Source organism: Oryctolagus cuniculus, chromosome 10, assembly GCF_964237555.1.
Source record: "Oryctolagus cuniculus chromosome 10, mOryCun1.1, whole genome shotgun sequence".
NCBI classification, from domain to species: Eukaryota; Metazoa; Chordata; class Mammalia; order Lagomorpha; family Leporidae; genus Oryctolagus; species Oryctolagus cuniculus.
In genome coordinates, this window is record NC_091441.1 from 65,087,066 (window position 1) to 65,105,832 (window position 18,767).

Consider the following 18,767-nt stretch of genomic DNA (forward strand, 5'->3'; position numbering starts at 1 on the left):
TTGTGCTCTCTTTCTCTCACCAAGTACATTTTCCAACTCATTGCACTTTTAAGTGCATCCCAGTTTGTTGTAGGGAAGTCTTCAAATGTAGGTGAAAAACCCAGCATTTGTGCTTCTGCGCTTCAGTCAGTATTGATAGTGTTAAAAACTGTGGTAAAATAGACACAGTATGAAACTCACTATTTTGATAATATTTTAAGATTTATTTTGTTTGAGAGGTAGAGATGACAGAGAAAGAGATATCCCACCTGCTGATTCATTCTTCAAACAGCCACAGCAGCCTAGAACTTCATCTCGGTCTCCCACATGGGTAGCAGAGCCCCAAGGACTTGGACCATCTTTTGCTGCTTTCGCAGGTGCATTAGCAGGGAGCTGCATTGCAGCTGGTGCAGCCAGGACTTGAACCAGAGCATCCATATAGGATGCCGGCATCGCAGGCTGTGGCTTAACTTGCTGCACCACAATGCTGGCCCCTCATTTTGATGATTTTTAAGTGTACAGTACAGTGACACTAAGTCCAGTAACAATGTTATGTATCAATTACCTCTGTCTATTCCAAAATTTTCCCGTGACCTCAAACAAACACGTTGAGAATTAGCACCCAATCCCACCTCACCCCTCACCTGATAGACCACCATTCTGTCCTCTTTCTCTGTGAATATTCCTGTTCTAGAATCCGTATGTAAGTAGAATTATACGTTTGTGTTTTTGTGTCTGTTTTATTGCACCCAGTATAATGTCCCTTAGGTTCATCTATGTTGTAGCATATGTCAGAATTTCCTTCCCTTTAAAGGCTGAATAATATTCCATTATATTTATATTTGTGTATTACATTGCATTGACCCATTCTTCTGTTGATGGAAAACTTGACTGTTATCCATCCTTTGGCTATTTTAAATAATATAAGTAGCAGTTTTATCCCCTGTTTTCAGTTCTTTGGGTTCACACACATAATGGCTGGGTAATAACAATAATTCTGGGTTTAGCATTTTGAAGAATTGCTAAGCTGTTTTCCACAGGGACTGTATTATCCCCACCAGCAATGCACAAACATTCCAATTTCTTCATATCTTCACCACACTTGTTGTTTTCTTTCTCTCTCTCTCTCTCTCTCTCTCTTTTTTTTTTTTTTTTTTTTTTTTTTTTTTTTTTTTTTTGAGGAGGGGAAGAAATAGTACCTAATTTACTGGTTGTGAACTGCTATCTCATTGTGGTTTTGATTTGTATTCCCTTAATGGCTAATGATATGATGTGAAACCTCTTTTTGTTTTGCTTATTGGCCATTTATAAGAGTATATCTTCTTTGGAAAGGTGTCTGTTTAAATCATTTATCTATTTTTTTGAATTGTTTCTTTTTTGTTGTTGTTGAGTTATAGGACTTTTTTTAATACATTCTGGGTCTTAATCCCTTTTCAGCTATTTGCAAACATTGCCACAAAAACCTTTTTGATAAAGTGAAAAAAAATTACTTGTTTTTGTTGTCTCTGATTTCGGCATCATATTTGAGAAATCATTTCCAAATCCAAGCTCATAAAAATTTTTCCTGTGTTTTCTTCCCAGTGATTTATGGTTTTAGCTTGCAAGTTTAGGTGTTTTATCTGTTTTGAAATTATTTTTGCCTATGGTTCATGGTAAAAGTCCAACAACAGTCTTCTGCACGTGGATTTCCAGCTCACCCAGCATCATTTGTTGAAATGACTGGCCTTTCTTTATTGAATGGTCTTGGACTCTTGTCGAAAAGCACTGGGATCTATTTGTTAGGGTTTGTTTCAGGGATTTCTATTCTGCTGAATTGGTTTATGTCTTCCCTCAGGCTAATATTACTCTATCCTTTTGATTCCTGGCGCTTTGTGGTAAGATTTGAAGTTGAGAAGTGTGGCTCCTCCAACTTTGTACTTTCATTTTGGCTACAGTTACACTTTTTGGATAGAACTCTTGGCGTAAGATCCAACAGCACCTTGTAGATTTGTTGTGCACCTCTGACAAATCAGAATGCAGTGCTACTGTTCTCCCCATTTGCTCCATGCACTGTGTGTTGTGATAATTGCCTCATCTGTCTGTTTTCCTATCCAAATGATCAATTCAATTCGGTAAAGGGTTGTTCTTTTAACTCCATGTTCCCTCATATGATAGAGTGTGTGTCTCACAAAACATAGTCACTGAGAAATGGTTGAATGAATGCTTGAATACATGCACATGGAATTATTTAATATAAAATAACCTCTAGATTTAAGCAAGATGTATGAGTTGGTTTTGGTATGTGGATACTAACATGGAATGACACTAGTTAGCACTTGGTTTCTCCTCCTAATACATATCTCTCATGAAAGTGAATCTAGTTTTCTATGTGGTCAACAGTGTGGAATTTGTAAAAAGGCTCATTCCAGGACTGGCATTGTGGCACAGTGGATCAAGTTCCTGCTTGTGACGCCAGCATCCCACATCAGAGTACTGGTTCAAGTCCTGGCTATTCTATTTCCAATCCAGCCCCCTGCTAATGCCCCTGGGAGGCAGCAGAATATGGCCTACATACTTGGACCTCTGTCCCACCCCCTACTGTGGGAAACTCAGAGTTACTGGCCCAGCCCTGGCTGTAGTGGCCAATTTGGGGAGTAACCAGCAAATGGGAGATATTGTCTCCCTCTTTCCCTTTCTCTCTCTGCCTTTCAAATAAATAAATAAATAAATAACCTTCAAAAAGACTGATGCCTTAATAAGTAAATGAGTTGATAACCATTTGGCATGCCTGCTGGTATTGTTCATAAAAAACAAAGCCTAGAAATGTGACATCTGCCTTTCTTTAATGTTTCATTCACTTTCCCACAGAATCCATAGGTTAGCACTTTTCTTCAGTCTGAGAAAAAGACAAAGTTAATTGTATACAGAAGTACGTCCCAGGTTTAGCCCTAGTGGGAGAATCGGATTGATGACTTTGTGGGAGGGGTGTTAGAGACTGAGCATGTGCCGTACAGAGAGGAAGGCTACCTCCTGTTGTATTAATTAGCAGAGCTAAAATTTGTTATGTTGCATTTGTTTACTTATTTATGCTTTCTGGGAGATCAAATTTAAGGCATTTGGCAACACACACACATGCTAGACATATATGAGACTTCATCTTCTGACTTATGACTTTTGAAGCTATAAACAAGACTGCCTTTATAGATGACATTAAGGATATTGTTGGTGGAACTCTTCTTTCCCCCACCTGATGTTTCCTTCCATGTGGTGGGAACTCTGCTAGTGTAGCACTGGCTTCTCACTGCCTAAGCAGGAGCAGCCTGGGAGGAAGCCTTGAGCGTGCGTTGCCCACCCTTCTGTGGGGAGCCTCCTGCCTTTGGGAACCCTGTGCCTCCAGCCTGTGAGTTTCATAGCAGCTCCCAACAGGCGGGAGGCCTTGTGGCTTTCTAGTGCAGCCTGTGACTGGGTGGGTCAGTCTTTCTAGCTTTGTGCTTCTGTGTCAGCAAGCCCATTGTTCTGTACACTTGGCCATATTCTACAGTCTCAGCGTTATCAGTCAGAGGTAACCTTTTGACAGTTTTCCTGCCTTTCTCCTTGCATTCACTGCCAAGTTGATCTGAAGCTTGTGTGGGGCTGCATGATGCCTATGCCAGAGTCCTTGCAGATGTCTCTAATTTCTCATAACAGCGCTGAAAGTCCCATCATCTCCTCTCCACAGATAGAGAAAGTAGGGCCCTATGAAGGTTGTCACTTGAGTGATCACGTGAAACTGGGACTTAGGATCTGTGACAATGAAGACATGACGGTACTTTAAAGTCCTTTGCAGCATACAAAGCGCCAGACAATTCAGATGAGTTGAATTCCTTTGCAGCCTGGCGCTTCCATAGCCACCGATGCAAACATTTTAATGAGGCCTGCCAATCCGTGAATGCACAGGAGTCTGCCCACCTCCCCAGGCTCCACTGGCAGCCTTGAAGTCATCCAAGCCCGCAGCTCTTTCTCGCCATCTTGGACTTCCTGTACTGTTCCCTGTGATGTGAATGCTCTTTCCCTCCCATCTTCCTGCTGTGCCCGGCTCCTTCCACTTCCTCCGCAGCTCTCAGCTCACATTTCGCTTCTTCAGGCTAGCCTCTCACAGCCCTCGTGTCTGCCGTTGCTTCACATCATGGTCTCCACCAGCTGTGTGATGTCCCTGTTGCTGCCATTCCTGATTATGCATTCATTTCAAGCCAGCACCCCTCCACCCTTGGGAGCTGGGTGTCTTGATGCTGTCATAGTATGTGGTTGGCATCCTGAGTGTGGTTTCTAGGTGAATGGTAGGCATATGGCTTGGCATCATGCAGTAGCCTTGAGGGCTTTGTCCTTTGCTGTCTGCTGATGTTTACAAATGGCATGGTAAAGATCACTTCTTCCCTGATAATCATAGGCTCCCCTTGAGGGTTTACTCTACTGGCAGCATAGAATGGATTTCCAAGTGTTTATCACTTAAAGGCTCATTAGTATATGGGGATAATAAAAGACAAAACTGCCCCCGCTGTGGAGCCTGCTCTATGGCTTTCTGGGACTGTGAGCATAGTGGGCAACTGCACCCTAACGCTTCAGTATTAGCTGGTATTACTAAAAGTCGACTTCTGTTTGGGTTCTGTGTGTAGATGAAGAATGTCATAAACTTGGACTAGTCCTCCAGGTTTACTCAGTAGGAAATATGCTGGTACCTAATGTATATTTTAAAGTTATTCTTGATAAATTGTTTGTTCATTTATAAAATGAGGTCAGTAGTATGGTAGTAGGTGAGTTAAGAAGGTTTCCTAACCGAGCTAGAAAAAATAAGATAAAGTGTTGTGAAATGACCAAATGCCAATAGTTTAGGAGCAAAATAAATGATTTTCCCAAATGCCCTTTCCCTCCCTCTGTTGAACTAATTTAATATAATTAATATCTCAAAGGCGCAAAACCAAGACATTGCTGTAGACTTAAGTGTCGATCATGGCACAGTTTCTCTTCCTTGGCCAGCTGTGCGGTTGGAACAACTGCCCACAGGCAGCAAATAAGTGAACCAAGATCTGCGTGAAAATCATGCTGGTAATATTCCGTCAGGTGTCTCACTGTTCCAATGTTGCGGCTGATGCAGCTTCTCTCTGTCCTCCCCACCCCCACCGATTTCAGGGCATCGATGTGCGCGACGCTCCCCTGAAGGAAATAAAGGTGACTAGTTCCCGAAGATTCATAGCTTCATTTAATGTGGTGAATACAACAAAACGGGATGCTGGGAAGTACCGCTGCATGATTCGCACCGAAGGAGGTGTTGGGATATCCAACTATGCGGAATTGGTAGTTAAAGGTATTTAATGTGTTTTTATACCCTGAAATAGTCTATTAAAATAGATATGTTAGGTGGTTGTTAGTTCATTATTTGTTTAAAGCTCACACTTATCCTTGTTGGTTTCTGAACAGTAGTTTGGTGACAGGCGATATTGATGGATTGCATTCTGCTTACAAATTTTGCACGTGAGCAATATCTGAAAAATATGTGTTATTTATGTTGCTTTAGTTGCATGCAAAGCAATGAATATGCTCTTGGCAAGGTCTTCTGCCAGCTCTATATACAGAGATTACAACCTATAAATTTTTTAAGGAATGAAATTTTTTTACTGATAGAAAATCACTTAAAATGCAAATATTCACCAGCCATGGTGTTTATGATAGCAGGTTGGTTAATAAAATGAAGCAGTGTCAGTATAAAAATGCTCAGTCATATCACACAAGCCATATTGATAATGCCGTGTTAACATTCATAATGTTCCAGTTTGTTTCTATTACTATATTTTACAGGACTGAAAAATTGAGTCGTTATATTCCAGAAGGTGGGGGATGAGGGGAAAATAAGTTTCCTTTTGCATGTTTAATTCTTTATTGTGAGCTGAGGAGTTTACAGTATTAGCTGTGAAGGCAGTTCTTGGTCCCAGACAGAATCATTTGGACTTTTAGATGTACCACGAGGTATTTTTAGACAACTTTGGCAGGAGTTCTCTTAGGAGAACGGAACAACTCCTGATTTTTTTAAATGTTTCCCCTGCCATTGTTAAATACACAGCGTGTCCCTGTGTGTTAAATACAGAGCTCTTTCTTTTTTTCAGCACATTGCTCTATGCAGCCAACTTTCAAGACCAGCACTGGGTTCAAATCCCAGAACCGAATATGTGCACATGGGCCGTTGGCTCACACTCCCAATTCTTCTGTTTCTTCCTGTGCTCCATAGATATAATGACGTTACCTACCTGGTGGGGCTGCCAGGAGGATCAAGTGCAAGGTGAATCTGTGTGGCACATAGAATAGTGTATGGAGTGAGCAGCACATGTCACAACCATGACCGGAGGACAGTCATGATCTTACTCTCTGAACCAGTTGACCGCTGGTCTTCATTTGGGAATGCATGTCAGAGCTACCCTTCCAGACTGATGAGTTTATCTATATGTCTATCTTGAGAGAGGGACAGGAGACAAGAGACAGAGCACTCCTCTGTTGATTCGCTCCCCAGTTGCCCACAACAGGTGGAACAGGGGCGGGAGTCCACAAGTCTCCCACGTGAGTGATAAGAACTCAATCACAGGGAACATCACCATTGCCTCCCAGGCCCCCTGCTGTGGCACATGGACATCTTAACCGCCAGGCTAAATGCCCACTCACATCCATTTTGAAACTACAGATGCGGGGCCGGTGCTGTGGTGCAGCGGGTTAACGCCCTGGCCTGCAATGCCGGCATCCCATATGGGGGCCTGTTCTAGTCCCAGCTGCTCTTCTTCCAGTCCTGCTCTCTGCTGTGGCCTGGGAAAGCAGAAGAAGATGGCCCAGGTCCTTGGGCCCCTGCACCCATGTGGGAGACCTGGAAGAAGCTCCTGGCTCCTGGCTGCACAGCTTCGACCATTGCAGCCATCTAGGGAGTGAACCAGCGGATGGAAGACCTCTCTGTCTCTGCCTCTCTCTGTAACACTGTCTTTCAAATAAATAAAATAAATCTTTAAAAAAAAAACTACAGATGCTTGCACACCTCTCCTTCCTTGTGTCTCCCCACTATACCATACAGAACAGAATCCCCAGGGGACACACCTTCCAGTATGCAACCTATAAGTGTTTTGGGCATATGCTTCTGCTATGAGATTCCTACTGCCAATATTAGTCACGCATTGTTTAGAAGAGAAAACCCTTGGCTTAATATTAATTCTCAAGAATCATTTATTTACAGCAATGACAGATATTCAGTGTGAGGAATCTAGTCGAATAATGTATTTTGCCACATTAAATTATTAGGTGCTTTGGGTTACAGTGAAACATAAATTGGTCTGGTTGACTAATATTTGGATTTTGGTGTAATGTTTTCGACAAAACAAAAATTCTTCACAGTAATACACACCGTGCACTGTTGAAAACTCTTTGTGATTATTTTTTTCTTTTCTGATTTATAATTGCTCTGAGGTGCCTTTAAAAAGGTCATGGAAAGTAGAATTGAAAGATAGCTTTAATTTGATGCAAAGAAATGTTAAAATCTACACATGCTTGTTTCATACTGTGGATTTTCCATGAACTTGGTGAAGAACCCTTGTCTTCGGCTTCACCAAGACCAGCCAGCACCCACGTTATTAAGGCATCCTGCTTGCTGCTCAGTGTGATGTACAAATCTAATAGCTGCTCCCAAAATTGCCTTTGTGGAAAAGTTAATTTGTTGGGAGTTATAAGTAAATCAGTACAAACGAAAGCACACAGAATGAATGAGTTCTTACTCAGATTTTTGTGCCACACTTCCTGTCTTGTGGCAGTATAGTCAGATCTTGGCTCAGTGTGGTAAAAACATCCAGCATCTCTTTCCATCTCTGCACACTGCCAAAGCAGTAACAATCTGCATGCAGTTAGGACTCAAATCTGAAGTTTGACTTCTCCCCCCATTTACGACTTTATAGCCATATTCTGTACGTGTGTGTGTGTATTTAGTTTATTAAGTGAGATAGCATGCTGGATTCTAGTAATTTAACACAGTTATTATCTTGAGACAATTACTTTAAGTTATACAACAATATTTTCAGGCTACTTACTGTAATTTAACAATTTTTTGTATGCCATGCAATATTTAGTGTGCTGATGTGTTTGCAAATAGGAAAAACTAAAGTCTGTGGCGATTATACATCAATTTCGTGCCAGCCTTATTCCCCTTGCCAATAAAACTCATATCATTTAATTGTGTAACTATTGTTCCTGTCTTTATTCATGCCTACTACTGTTTTTGGTAACCAAGCACATAAATGTATTTTATGTAACCTTCACAATGTATGTATGTAGGCATATATAACAATTTCATACTTAAGTATGTGAGAGAATATATTTTGTAGCAATACCATATTTAATGGTATGTGAGATATAAAAGCCTATATATTGACACACATGTATCAGGCAATCACATATGTGTACTTTTTTAAAAAAATTTTTTTTATTTATTTATTTGAAAGTCAGAGTTACACAGAGAGAGAAGAGGCAGAGAGAGAAAGGTCTTCTATCCGCTGGTTCACTCCCCAGATGGCCGCAATGGCTGGAGCTGTGCAGATCTGCAGCCAGGAGCCAGGAGCTTCTTCCAGGTCTCCCACGCAGGTGCAGGGACCCAAGGACTTGGGCCATCTTCTTATGCTTTCCCAGGCCATAGCAGAGAGCTGGATGTGAAGTGGAGCAACCAGGACTCGAACTGGTGCCCATATGGGAAGCCGGCACTGCAGGTGATGCCTTTGCCCGCTATGCCACAGTGCCGGCCCACTCACATATGTGTGCTGATTAGAAATACTTATATATGTGCACATTTATATTTTATATATTTTATTACTGGCTTGATGTAGAAGGATTGTTGTGGTCCTTAAATATTTTACTGCCAGCATTACAGCATAGCATGTTAAGTCACCCCTCACAATGCCAACATCCTATATCTGAGCACCATTTCAAGTCCCAGCTGCCCTGCTTCTGATCCATCTCCTTCCTAATGCTCCTGGGAAAGCAGCAGATGATGGTCCAGATTCTTAGACCCCTGAAACCCACATGAGAGGCTGGAATGGAGTCCCAGACTCCTGACTTTGGCCTAGCCCAATGCACGCCTTGCAGCTGTTTGGGTAGTGAACCAACATACAGAAGATCTCTCTCTGTCTCTCCCTCTCTATATCAGTTTGTCTTTCAAATAGATGAAATAAATAAATCATTTAAGAAAGAAAATACTTTCAATTGCTTTCTGTCACTTAATTGAAATCCTTCCCCCTTTTATTTTCTCTCCCTCCCTTCCTTTCCTTTAGGAAAATTGGTTCACAATTTAAATATTGACTTACTCTTGTACTGATTCTCACATAAACCCAAAGTCTTTTTTAATGTCTGTCTCAACTGATTCCAGTTTCTATTTGAATCTTTCTTTTGATTTGATATGAAAAGTATATAAGTTCTTTTTTAAAAAAAAAAAAAGATTTTATTTACTTATTTGAGAGGTAGAGTTGCAGGCAGAGAGAGTGAGAAACAGAGACAGGTCTTCCATCTAATGGTTCACTATCCGAATGGCTGCAACAGCCAGTGCCAGGCTGATCCAAAGTCAGGAGCCAGGAGCTTCTTCTGGGTCTCCCATATGGATGAAGGGGCTCAAGCGCTTGTGCTATCCTCTATTGCTTTCCCAGGCCATATCCAGAGAACTGGGATTAGAAGTAGGGCAGCCAGGACTTGAACCGGTGCCCAAAAGGGATGCTGGCACCACAGGTGGAAGCTTAGCCTACTACACCACTGTGCCAGCCCCACTAAGTACTTTTCTTAATGGGGAATTGATACAGAAAATATCCTCAGGGCCAGAAACTGTGGATGCCTTAAGTGCTGACATCCCATATGGGCGCCGGTTCTAGTCATGGCTGCTCCTCTTCCGATCCAGCTCTCTGCTATGGCCTGGGATAGCAGTGGAAGATGGCCCAAGTCCTTGGGCCCCTGCACCCATGTGGGAGACCCGGGGGAGGCTACTGGCTCCTGCCTTCAGAAAGGTGCTGCTCTGGCCGTTGCGGCCATCTGGGGAGTGAACCAGCGGATGGAAGACCTCTCTCTCTCTGTTTCTACCTCTCTCTGTAACTCTGTCATTCAAATAAATAAAGCAAATCTTTTTGTTTTAAAGTAAATATCCTCAAGATAAAAATACATTAAAGCTGTGTTTATTTTTAGTTACTAGTAACAGTGTTCCAAATGAGTGGGTACATGTGCCACCTTTTGTGACCTTGCCCCTGAGCTGTAGCAGTTCAACAACCCTTGCTTGAACTTAAAATACTTAACTTCTGTTTCAGCGCAGCTACATAAACGCTTTAGGATGCACTATACAAGGCCTGTCTCTTGTCTCGTGTCAGGGAACTACCCACTGACATACATGATTTAAATCCAAACTATTTAAAGAAATGAAGAACAAGCACACAGTTTCAGTTTATAAACAATACAAACAATATTTAAGGAGTTTACATTGTTTGTAGTCCCTTAAATAAACATCATTCAAAATTTGATGTCTTAATTTTAGCACACTCTAATGAGATTCTCCAAGCTGTTTTTAAAAACCGGTAGAAATGATCACTCCTTGAATTTAAAAAACAACAAAGATCACAACTGGATGTAGCAGGTTTCTTACTAGTCTGGGAATCAGCCTGGTAAATCTCAGCTGGTGCTAGCTTCCCTGAGGTCCTATTCAGCAGGCAACATGGCTGCAATCCATGAGTTGGGTCTACCATGCAAGAGGGCAGGAGAAATTGCAACAAGGATGTCAGCATATGCCAAGGGTAGGATATAGCAAGCATTGTTTTCCATGCACTTGTATGAGCAAAATGAGTTAAAAAAAAGAAACATGCTAGAAATGCATGAATCACCTGTGGAAGTGTTCTAGAAAAAAATCACACAAGACTTTGTTTTTCTGAACTGATGCTTCATTGAAGTAGAAATGTTGTTTTGTTCTATGATCTCATTTATCACTTGTGGTACCATGCACAGTGACATCAGTGTATGGAATACCTTTGGTGCTTGGAGAATTATTCAAGCAGCATGTAACTAGTAGACTGGGAATATTGTTCATGATAAAATGTGCCTTTTTTTTTAAAGGTTTATTTATTATTTGAGTGGTTGAGTTATAGACAGAGCAAGGGAGAGACAGAGAAAGATCTTCTATCTACTGGTTCACTCCCCAAGTGGCTGCAACAGCTGGAGCTGAGCCAATCTGAGGCAAAGAGCCAGGAGCTTCTTCTAGGTCTCCCATGAGGGTGTAGGGACCCAAGCACTAGGACCATCTGCCACTGCCTTCCCAGACTGTAAGCAGAGAGCTGGATCAGAAGAGGAGCAGGTGGGACACGAACCAGCACCCATGTGGGATGCTGGCGCTGCAGGCAGAGGCTTAGCCTACTATACCACAGTGCTGGCCCCAACATTGTCTATCTTCTCAGGCAATAATGTGGAGTAAGAATCCATCTTAGGGTATAAACAATGAAAGGGACTTTCTTAGGCTGTAATGTATGTTTCTGCTGGATTCTTAGAGCTTTATCAAGCTGTCCATAGCTTGTTCTTGGTTTCCAAGCTTTCCTTTCTACTCACAGTTCCCTGAGGTGCACTGCGGTGAACTTTATCATCCAGAGTGCTCAGTTCTCCTGTAGTTCAATGAGGCCATTGTGGTAATTTTGGGGAAATGAATTGTACAAATGCATTTATAATGAGATAAACTATAACTTCAACACTGTTTTGAATGTGATGATGAGAATGTCTGATGATTTTGTAGATATTTCCAATGAGTCAGTTGACAGTGGAATGCTTCCTAGACCTTATAATTTGCCACATGAGGGAGCTTCTACCAGTTACTTTTTTTTAAGGATTTATTTATTTATTTGAAAGTCAGAGTAACAGAGAGAGAGAGAAGTTTCCATCCAATGGTTCACTTCCCAGTTGGCTTGCAATGGCATGAGCTATGCTGATCTGAAGCCAGGAGCCAGGAGCTTCTTCTGGGTCTCCCACATGGTTGCAGGGGCCCAAGGACCTGGGCCATCTTCTGCTTTCCCAGACTGTAGTAGAGAGCTGGCTCAGAAGTGGAACAACCAGGACTCGAACCGGCACCCATATAGGATGCCGGCACTGCAGGCAGAGGCTTTACCCACTTTGCCACCGAGCCAGTCCCCACCAGTTACTTTTAATAAGAAAGAAAAAAAATCCTTAGATGTCTCTGTAGCTGTCTGAGCAAATGTTGTGTCCTGAGACCAGGGAGGGGCATACCTACCTGAACAAATTATGGTTTGAAATCTCATTTGTCTCACAGTGTTGGGCATTGTGAAAACATTTATCATTATGCTTTTTCTTATTAGGTCTTCATCAATTCATTCCTGAAATTTTAAGTGGTGTACATTTTAATAAGTGCTGCCTATTTAGCTCTGTTAATGCCAAAGTAAAAGCATCCTAAAGATGGCTCTCTGGTCTGCCTTTCAGAGCCACCTGTTCCCATTGCCCCACCCCAGCTGGCCTCTGTGGGAGCAACCTACCTGTGGATTCAGCTCAACGCCAACTCCATCAACGGAGACGGGCCCATCGTGGCCCGCGAGGTGGAGTACTGCACAGCCAGTGGGAGCTGGAACGACCGGCAGCCTGTGGATTCCACCAGTTATAAAATTGGGCACCTTGACCCAGACACAGAATATGAGATTAGTGTGCTCCTCACCAGGCCAGGGGAAGGTGGCACCGGGTCTCCTGGGCCAGCTCTCAGGACAAGAACCAAGTGTGCTGGTGAGTATGGAAACCTGCGACTAATTGTCAAGGTCTCCCCTAGGCATTGACTGGCAGTGCTGGGTTCAGCCACGGACTCACATCTGTTCCCCACCTCTGTCCACATCTTATCTACAAACAGAAATTTTCCATAGCCTGAGAACGAATGGTAGATTCCCAGGTCTGATATCTCTCAGCTTGCCTCTACCTCTTTTTCCTATTCTTACTTAAGGCCTTGCTCCAAGTTCCACATGGTTCATACAAAAATGGGCCCTGACATTCACAGAAATGGATTACTTTGATGATTTCCACTAACAGGTCTACCCTTGCTTCAGGCCCCTTGGTTTTATGTTCACAGTCAATATACTTGTAACCTAGAGGGACATGGAACAGTAGATCCCATCTTAGAGATAGCTTTCAGCTAGCTGTGTTTTAATTGATGACTGTTTAATAGAGGGGCTGCTGGCCAATGACATGGGGCCATGGATAACACAAGTGGGTTGTGGTTGCATGCCTCTTTTAGGTCCTTGTATTGTGAAGTTCTCATTGTGCAATTTAAATACACGGATACTCTCTGGAGAGGGACATATAAAGTCATACGACAATGAAAACCTGAAGAAGCCCCCCCATTAGAAGTCATGGTGTTGTTCCTATATAACAACACTCTGGTAGGGAGGAGAGAGAAATAATGCATTGGGACACTGAATTGTTCTTTTGTCATGTACATAAAAGGATCCTCTCATGTTGAATTGTGTGTTGAGGTGAGGAGATTCCATAACTCTTGATGAATATGTTTCATTTCATTTTTAGGTTCTAAGAATATAGTCACCCCTCCCCTACCATACCCACAGGTTCTGTATTTGCAGATTCAAACTATCACAGATTGAAAACATTTTTTAGAAAATGGGTCAATACTGAATAAATGAATACTTTTTTATCCTTGTCATTATTCCCTAAACAATTCATTGTAACAACTTCTTATGTAACACTGATATTGTGTTAGGTAAGAAATGTAGAAATAAAGTAAATGGGAGGATGTGTGTAGGTTCTATACAGGTACTATGCCATTTTTTTTTTTTTGACAGGCAGAGTTAGACAGTGAGAGAGAGAGAGACAGAGAGAAAGGTCTTCCTTCCATTGGTTCACCCCCCAAATGGCTGCTACCGCTGGTGTGCTGCGCCGATCCGAAGCCAGGAGCCAGGTGCTTCCTCCTGGTCTCCCATGCAGATGCAGGGCCCAAGCACTTGGGCCATCCTCCACTGCCGTCCTGGGCCACAGCAGAGAGCTAGACTGGAAGAGGGGCAACCAGGACAGAATCTGGTGCTTGACCGGAACTAGAACCTGGGGTACCAGCGCCATAGGCAGAGGATTAGCCAAGTGAGCCACGGCGCCGACACTATGCCATTTTTTATAAGGAACTTGAGCAGCCATGGATTTGGCTAGAGATGGGCAATCCTGGAATTATCCCTTCCATGAATACTGAGGGATAACTCTACTCAGCACAGTCTGCCTCATGTGGTAGGAGTTGGAGAAATCATTAAACCTTAACACTCTTTCTACAAGTCCAACCCTCATGGGAAACTTGTTTTTTTTTAAGATTATTATTAGCAAAGGGAACAGGTACCTTCTTCCTTCTGGGGGTACATGCTGTTTGTGCAGTGACTGTCCTGGGCTGTTGTGAACATCTTGTCTCCGTTCTGGAATCTACCTCTGAATGCTCACCTTGTGCACATCCTCTTGAGCAGGAACTGCTACTGTGGCTCCCAGAGCCCAGTGCGGTGGTTCTGCAGAGAAAGAAGTTCCTTCATCTTTCCTCCTCTCTCCTCCTGTCATCTCCTGTCTCTTTAATGAATACATTCCTTCCTTTGTGGGAAATAATTTCTTATATTATCCTATCTCCTCTTATAATGAAAATGATGTACCACAGCCTGTATCATTTTTCAGGGTAGAAATTGCTTTCAGATGTGCTGTTCATTTGACACCTGTCCCGTGAGTTCACCAGGGAGGTATGGTGACCCCATATTGCCAACGGAGAAACTGAATGCCTTGTATCATGCTCCTTCAGAATAAATTTAGCATGAATCCACTTGAGGATTACTTTAAGGAATCCTGTTTAAGGCATGACCATACACAAGGGGACTTCAAAAAGTTTGTGGAAAATGGATTTAAAAGATGGGTTTATTTTCATATGGATTTTGAAATCCATATGTAATTTTCATATTTTCCATGGACATCTGGAAGACCCCCGGAATGCCTGGATTTCAAATGGTTTTTTTTTGTACCAAAATAAGCTTAGCTTTTAATCCCATTTTTCTTAAAATGTTGGAAATGCCCTTGTGTAGTTTCACCCTTTCTCCTAAAGAGGGTTTGAATTTCATCGTCTGCGGTGGGGAGAGACCCTCAGGTGTCATTCCAGTCCCTGGCATCCCCACCTACTTAGTGTTTCCAATCCTTGCTCTTTCTACACAATTTTCTCTCTTCTTTTGGTTTGCTGCCTGTAGGTCACAGCTGTTGACACATTGCCGTATAAGCTTGCGTGTTTCCCTGGGTTATAGTGCATGCGTCTCTGTTTTCAGGAAGTCTTTTGTTACTGCTGGGTGGTATGTAAATAGATAGTTCTCAAGGAGACAGAGAATCTTTTATGATAGATTGGAAACCCTTTTACGAGATGGAAACCAATTTTCGGCTGATACCTCTAGGCCTGCACTGTGCCTTCAAGTATTACACTTCTATACTAAGCAAGGAAGCCCAGTGATAGTGTACCCTTTTCCTCTTATTTTTGCAACCTGGAATTGACACCGTTCGTGGTTGCATTTCTGTTGTGTCAAGTGCTGGCTTTATGTATTTTTGAAAAAGCTGTACTTGAGAAAGTCAGTCTTACCAAACAGAGGGTGGTATGATAGGTGAGAGAGTTAAACTTAGAAATAAGAGAGAGAGGATGTTAGGTGGCTGAGGGAGGTAAAGTCAGCTGAGATTCTCGACTGTTGGAGGAAGTGCAGTTCACCCTTTGTTGACCTGAGACTTGCAGGTAAGACCAGATCACCAGCTAGGGTTGGTGATCCATGCGCAACTGTGGAAAGCAGTACTGACTGAAAGGGAAGAAGATGCGTGCTATAAGCTACAGACAGAAAGTTTTGATACTGATCCTGAACTGTCAATCAGATTGTTTGTGAGCATTTAGTGTTCCTATAGAACAAGCCATAGACCTCATATGCCTGGGAGAGACTATCAGCATTCTGCAGCAGTAGATGAAAATGACCTTGGTCGGGCCTGAACAGTTGATAGATCTGATAAGGTGATGGAGTAGGAATTCATGTAAATTCCTCCTGTGTGGTTTCAAAGGTCAAGAGTACTACTGTGAAATTAGAGTGATGCAATTTAGCAGGAGCATATGTGAAGAATACACTGAAGGGTTACTTACAGGCATGTGCATCTACAATATAATCTATGTGAATCAACTCTGTGGTGCAGTTACCTCATACCCTGTACCCCCTAAGGAACCCCTAAGAAGCATCTTCAAAAAAAAGTCATGGAAATGCATATTATGAAAAAACTATGGATTTCAAAATGTGTGTGCCAAATCAAACTTCTCTTTTAATTCCATTTCCATGAACTTTTTTGAAATACTTGCATTTGGTCTCAGGTTGCATTAGGAAAGCAAAGTGCCCATGATGAAGGAGGTGATAGGACTATTCTATCAGTGCTCATTGGAATCCCATAAATATTACATTTATTTCTGATCTCTGTATTTTAGGAGAGATGGCACAAAACAGATTAGGAGTGGTTGTGTGTGTTGTGGGGGTGGAGAGCAACCAGGATAGGAAGGATGTGGAACCCTTTTCCGTCAGTAAAGACTGGTAGAAAAAACTGAGAGATAGGGGCTGAAGAACAGGGGTGTTTGTGCAGATTTGTTCAAGCAAAACCTGACATTGTAGAAGGTGATTTTTATATGCAGGAGAGGATTGAGCTAGTAGACCTTGAAGATGTTTTTAATATGAGGAGTGTAGAATTCATTTGTTATTCTCTGTCTCCTGAAATGATCCATTGTATATGTCTGCCCTGAAGCCGTTCGGTTTTATTTTATCCTGGTTTGAATACTCCATGACCATGTTTATCAAGTACTACTCTGTAGGCCAGTGGAGGCCTGCAGTGACCTTTCCAAATCTGAGCAGAGGGCAGGGGCAGAACAGTGAGTTTGTATTATGGCGAAATAGATTGCATTTGGTGGACTGACTCTGACTCTGAGATGTGCTGCCTGGCTTTTGTGCTGAAAGAACACTTCTTTTATGAAACAGTCGCATTGGTGGAGAGCCAGCAGTTCAGATGCAGGCTTTGGAACCGCTTGCCCGGGTCTAAGTTCTGGCTTTGCATGGAACTAGTCATGGGGCCACAGGAAAACCATCGACCCTCTCTGGGCTGCCATTGCATCATCCACAAATCGGGGTGATCATAGCATCGTGGTTTCTCATGGATTTGATGTGAAGCCTTACCAGGCTAAGGCATATGGTGCCTAGAACAGAGCCTTACATTTAGCAAGTGCTCAATAAAAGCCAACTGCCGTTTTAAAACTTATTTATCTTTTAATAGTTTTAAGAGGGAGACATTGGTAACCTGATTTTCTTACCTTTGCTGTTTTAGAAATATTACCTATGTGACACCTCCATCTAAGAACCATAGTTTTCTATTGTGAGCTAGGAGACTCTTCAGCATCACATTCATGGCAGACATTATTCTCTCATCTATGAAATCCATGTTTGGCCATACTTTACATTTTCATTTCTGAACTGCATCAACAACTCTTGGTCTTTCACATCTTAGTGATACTACTGAGCTCCTTGTGCTACAGTGGTCAGATTACCATTTATTACCCAGTGTATGTGCAAAGGAATTGATTGTCCCAGGGAGCTGGTAGATGCAGTCTCATTACGTGGTCAGATTCATGCAGGACTTGTGTTACAGTGCACTTCCAGAGTCCTTGCTTCTTAGGCTTCCAGAAATTATTTTGAAATGTATGCACAGGTCTTCCACGTGAGACCTGGTCCAATCCCCTTAACATCTCTGATTGCCCATTTTCATCTCTAATTAGGGGGCAGTGACACTTGCTCTGGCTACATGTGAAGACCAAGTTAGAGCTTGTCTGTAAAGACATTTTAAAAGTGATAAAATGCTCTGCCTACATGAATTATTTCTAAAAATGAAAATCACTGGGAGCTAACTTCATGATTTATATGCATATCCAATTATTTCTCAACTTTACAGTTCAGCTATAGTTGAGTAACTGCAGAGAGTTGAAATGACTTCAGCATCCAGTTAAACAAAATGCAATTTAGTTTATGGTTTCTGTTATATCTTACATTCTTATAATTATGGGCAGCCTGTATATCACAAGCCATTAAGAGGTAGCTACTTGAAGCAGAGAAGCGAGTGATGTTCTTAGATTAATTTTCATGGTGGACTCTTAATGTGTTTTATTTGGAGATACTGCTTTTTTATATATCCTGGTTACTGGTTAACTGTGGTTAAGTGACTTGCTAATAACTGGTCCCAGGAGTGAAGGAAGGATGAGACAAACTAATGACTTAATCATTAAGATTGGTGAGTGTGAGAAAAAAATGAACTAAGAGTTGTCCCTTAGAATTAATTTTAACTAAAAATGTTTGGGAGAAAAAGTGGTTGTCACTTTTTAAAAAAATTGTCCATAAGATATTTTTTGAGTGCCTATGTTTGCCAAGTACTCTTCCAAGCCCAAAAGGTAGAATGGCAGGCAAGTTTTCTCCCTTGGGATCTTATATAATTAAGGGTACTGTAGGAATGAGAGTATAGGAAACATAAAATATGTATACAGGTTAATAACAAGTGCTAATAAAGAAAGTAAAGAAGAGGACAGAAGAGAGAAGCAGATTATATTTTTACTATTTTTTATTTTGGTACAATACATGTACATAAAATTTACCATCTTAATCAGTTCTGTGTGTAGAGTTCAGTTGTGTTAAATGTGTTCATCCATCTCCAAAACTCTTTCATCTTCCCACACTGAAACT

General features: G+C 41.9%; 1 protein-coding gene across 5 annotated transcripts in view; it reads left to right on the plus strand.

Annotated features, from left to right (window-relative positions):
• PTPRM (protein tyrosine phosphatase receptor type M) overlaps positions 1 to 18,767 on the plus strand; it is an 869,082-nt gene that overhangs the window by 389,808 nt on the left and 460,507 nt on the right. For all 5 annotated transcript variants that reach the window (XM_008261054.4, XM_008261055.4, XM_051852140.2 and 2 more), the window contains exons 6-7: positions 5,125 to 5,299; positions 12,454 to 12,747. In XM_008261054.4, coding sequence (XP_008259276.1) covers positions 5,125 to 5,299; positions 12,454 to 12,747 — 469 coding nt within the window. The remainder of the gene's footprint in view (positions 1 to 5,124; positions 5,300 to 12,453; positions 12,748 to 18,767) is intronic.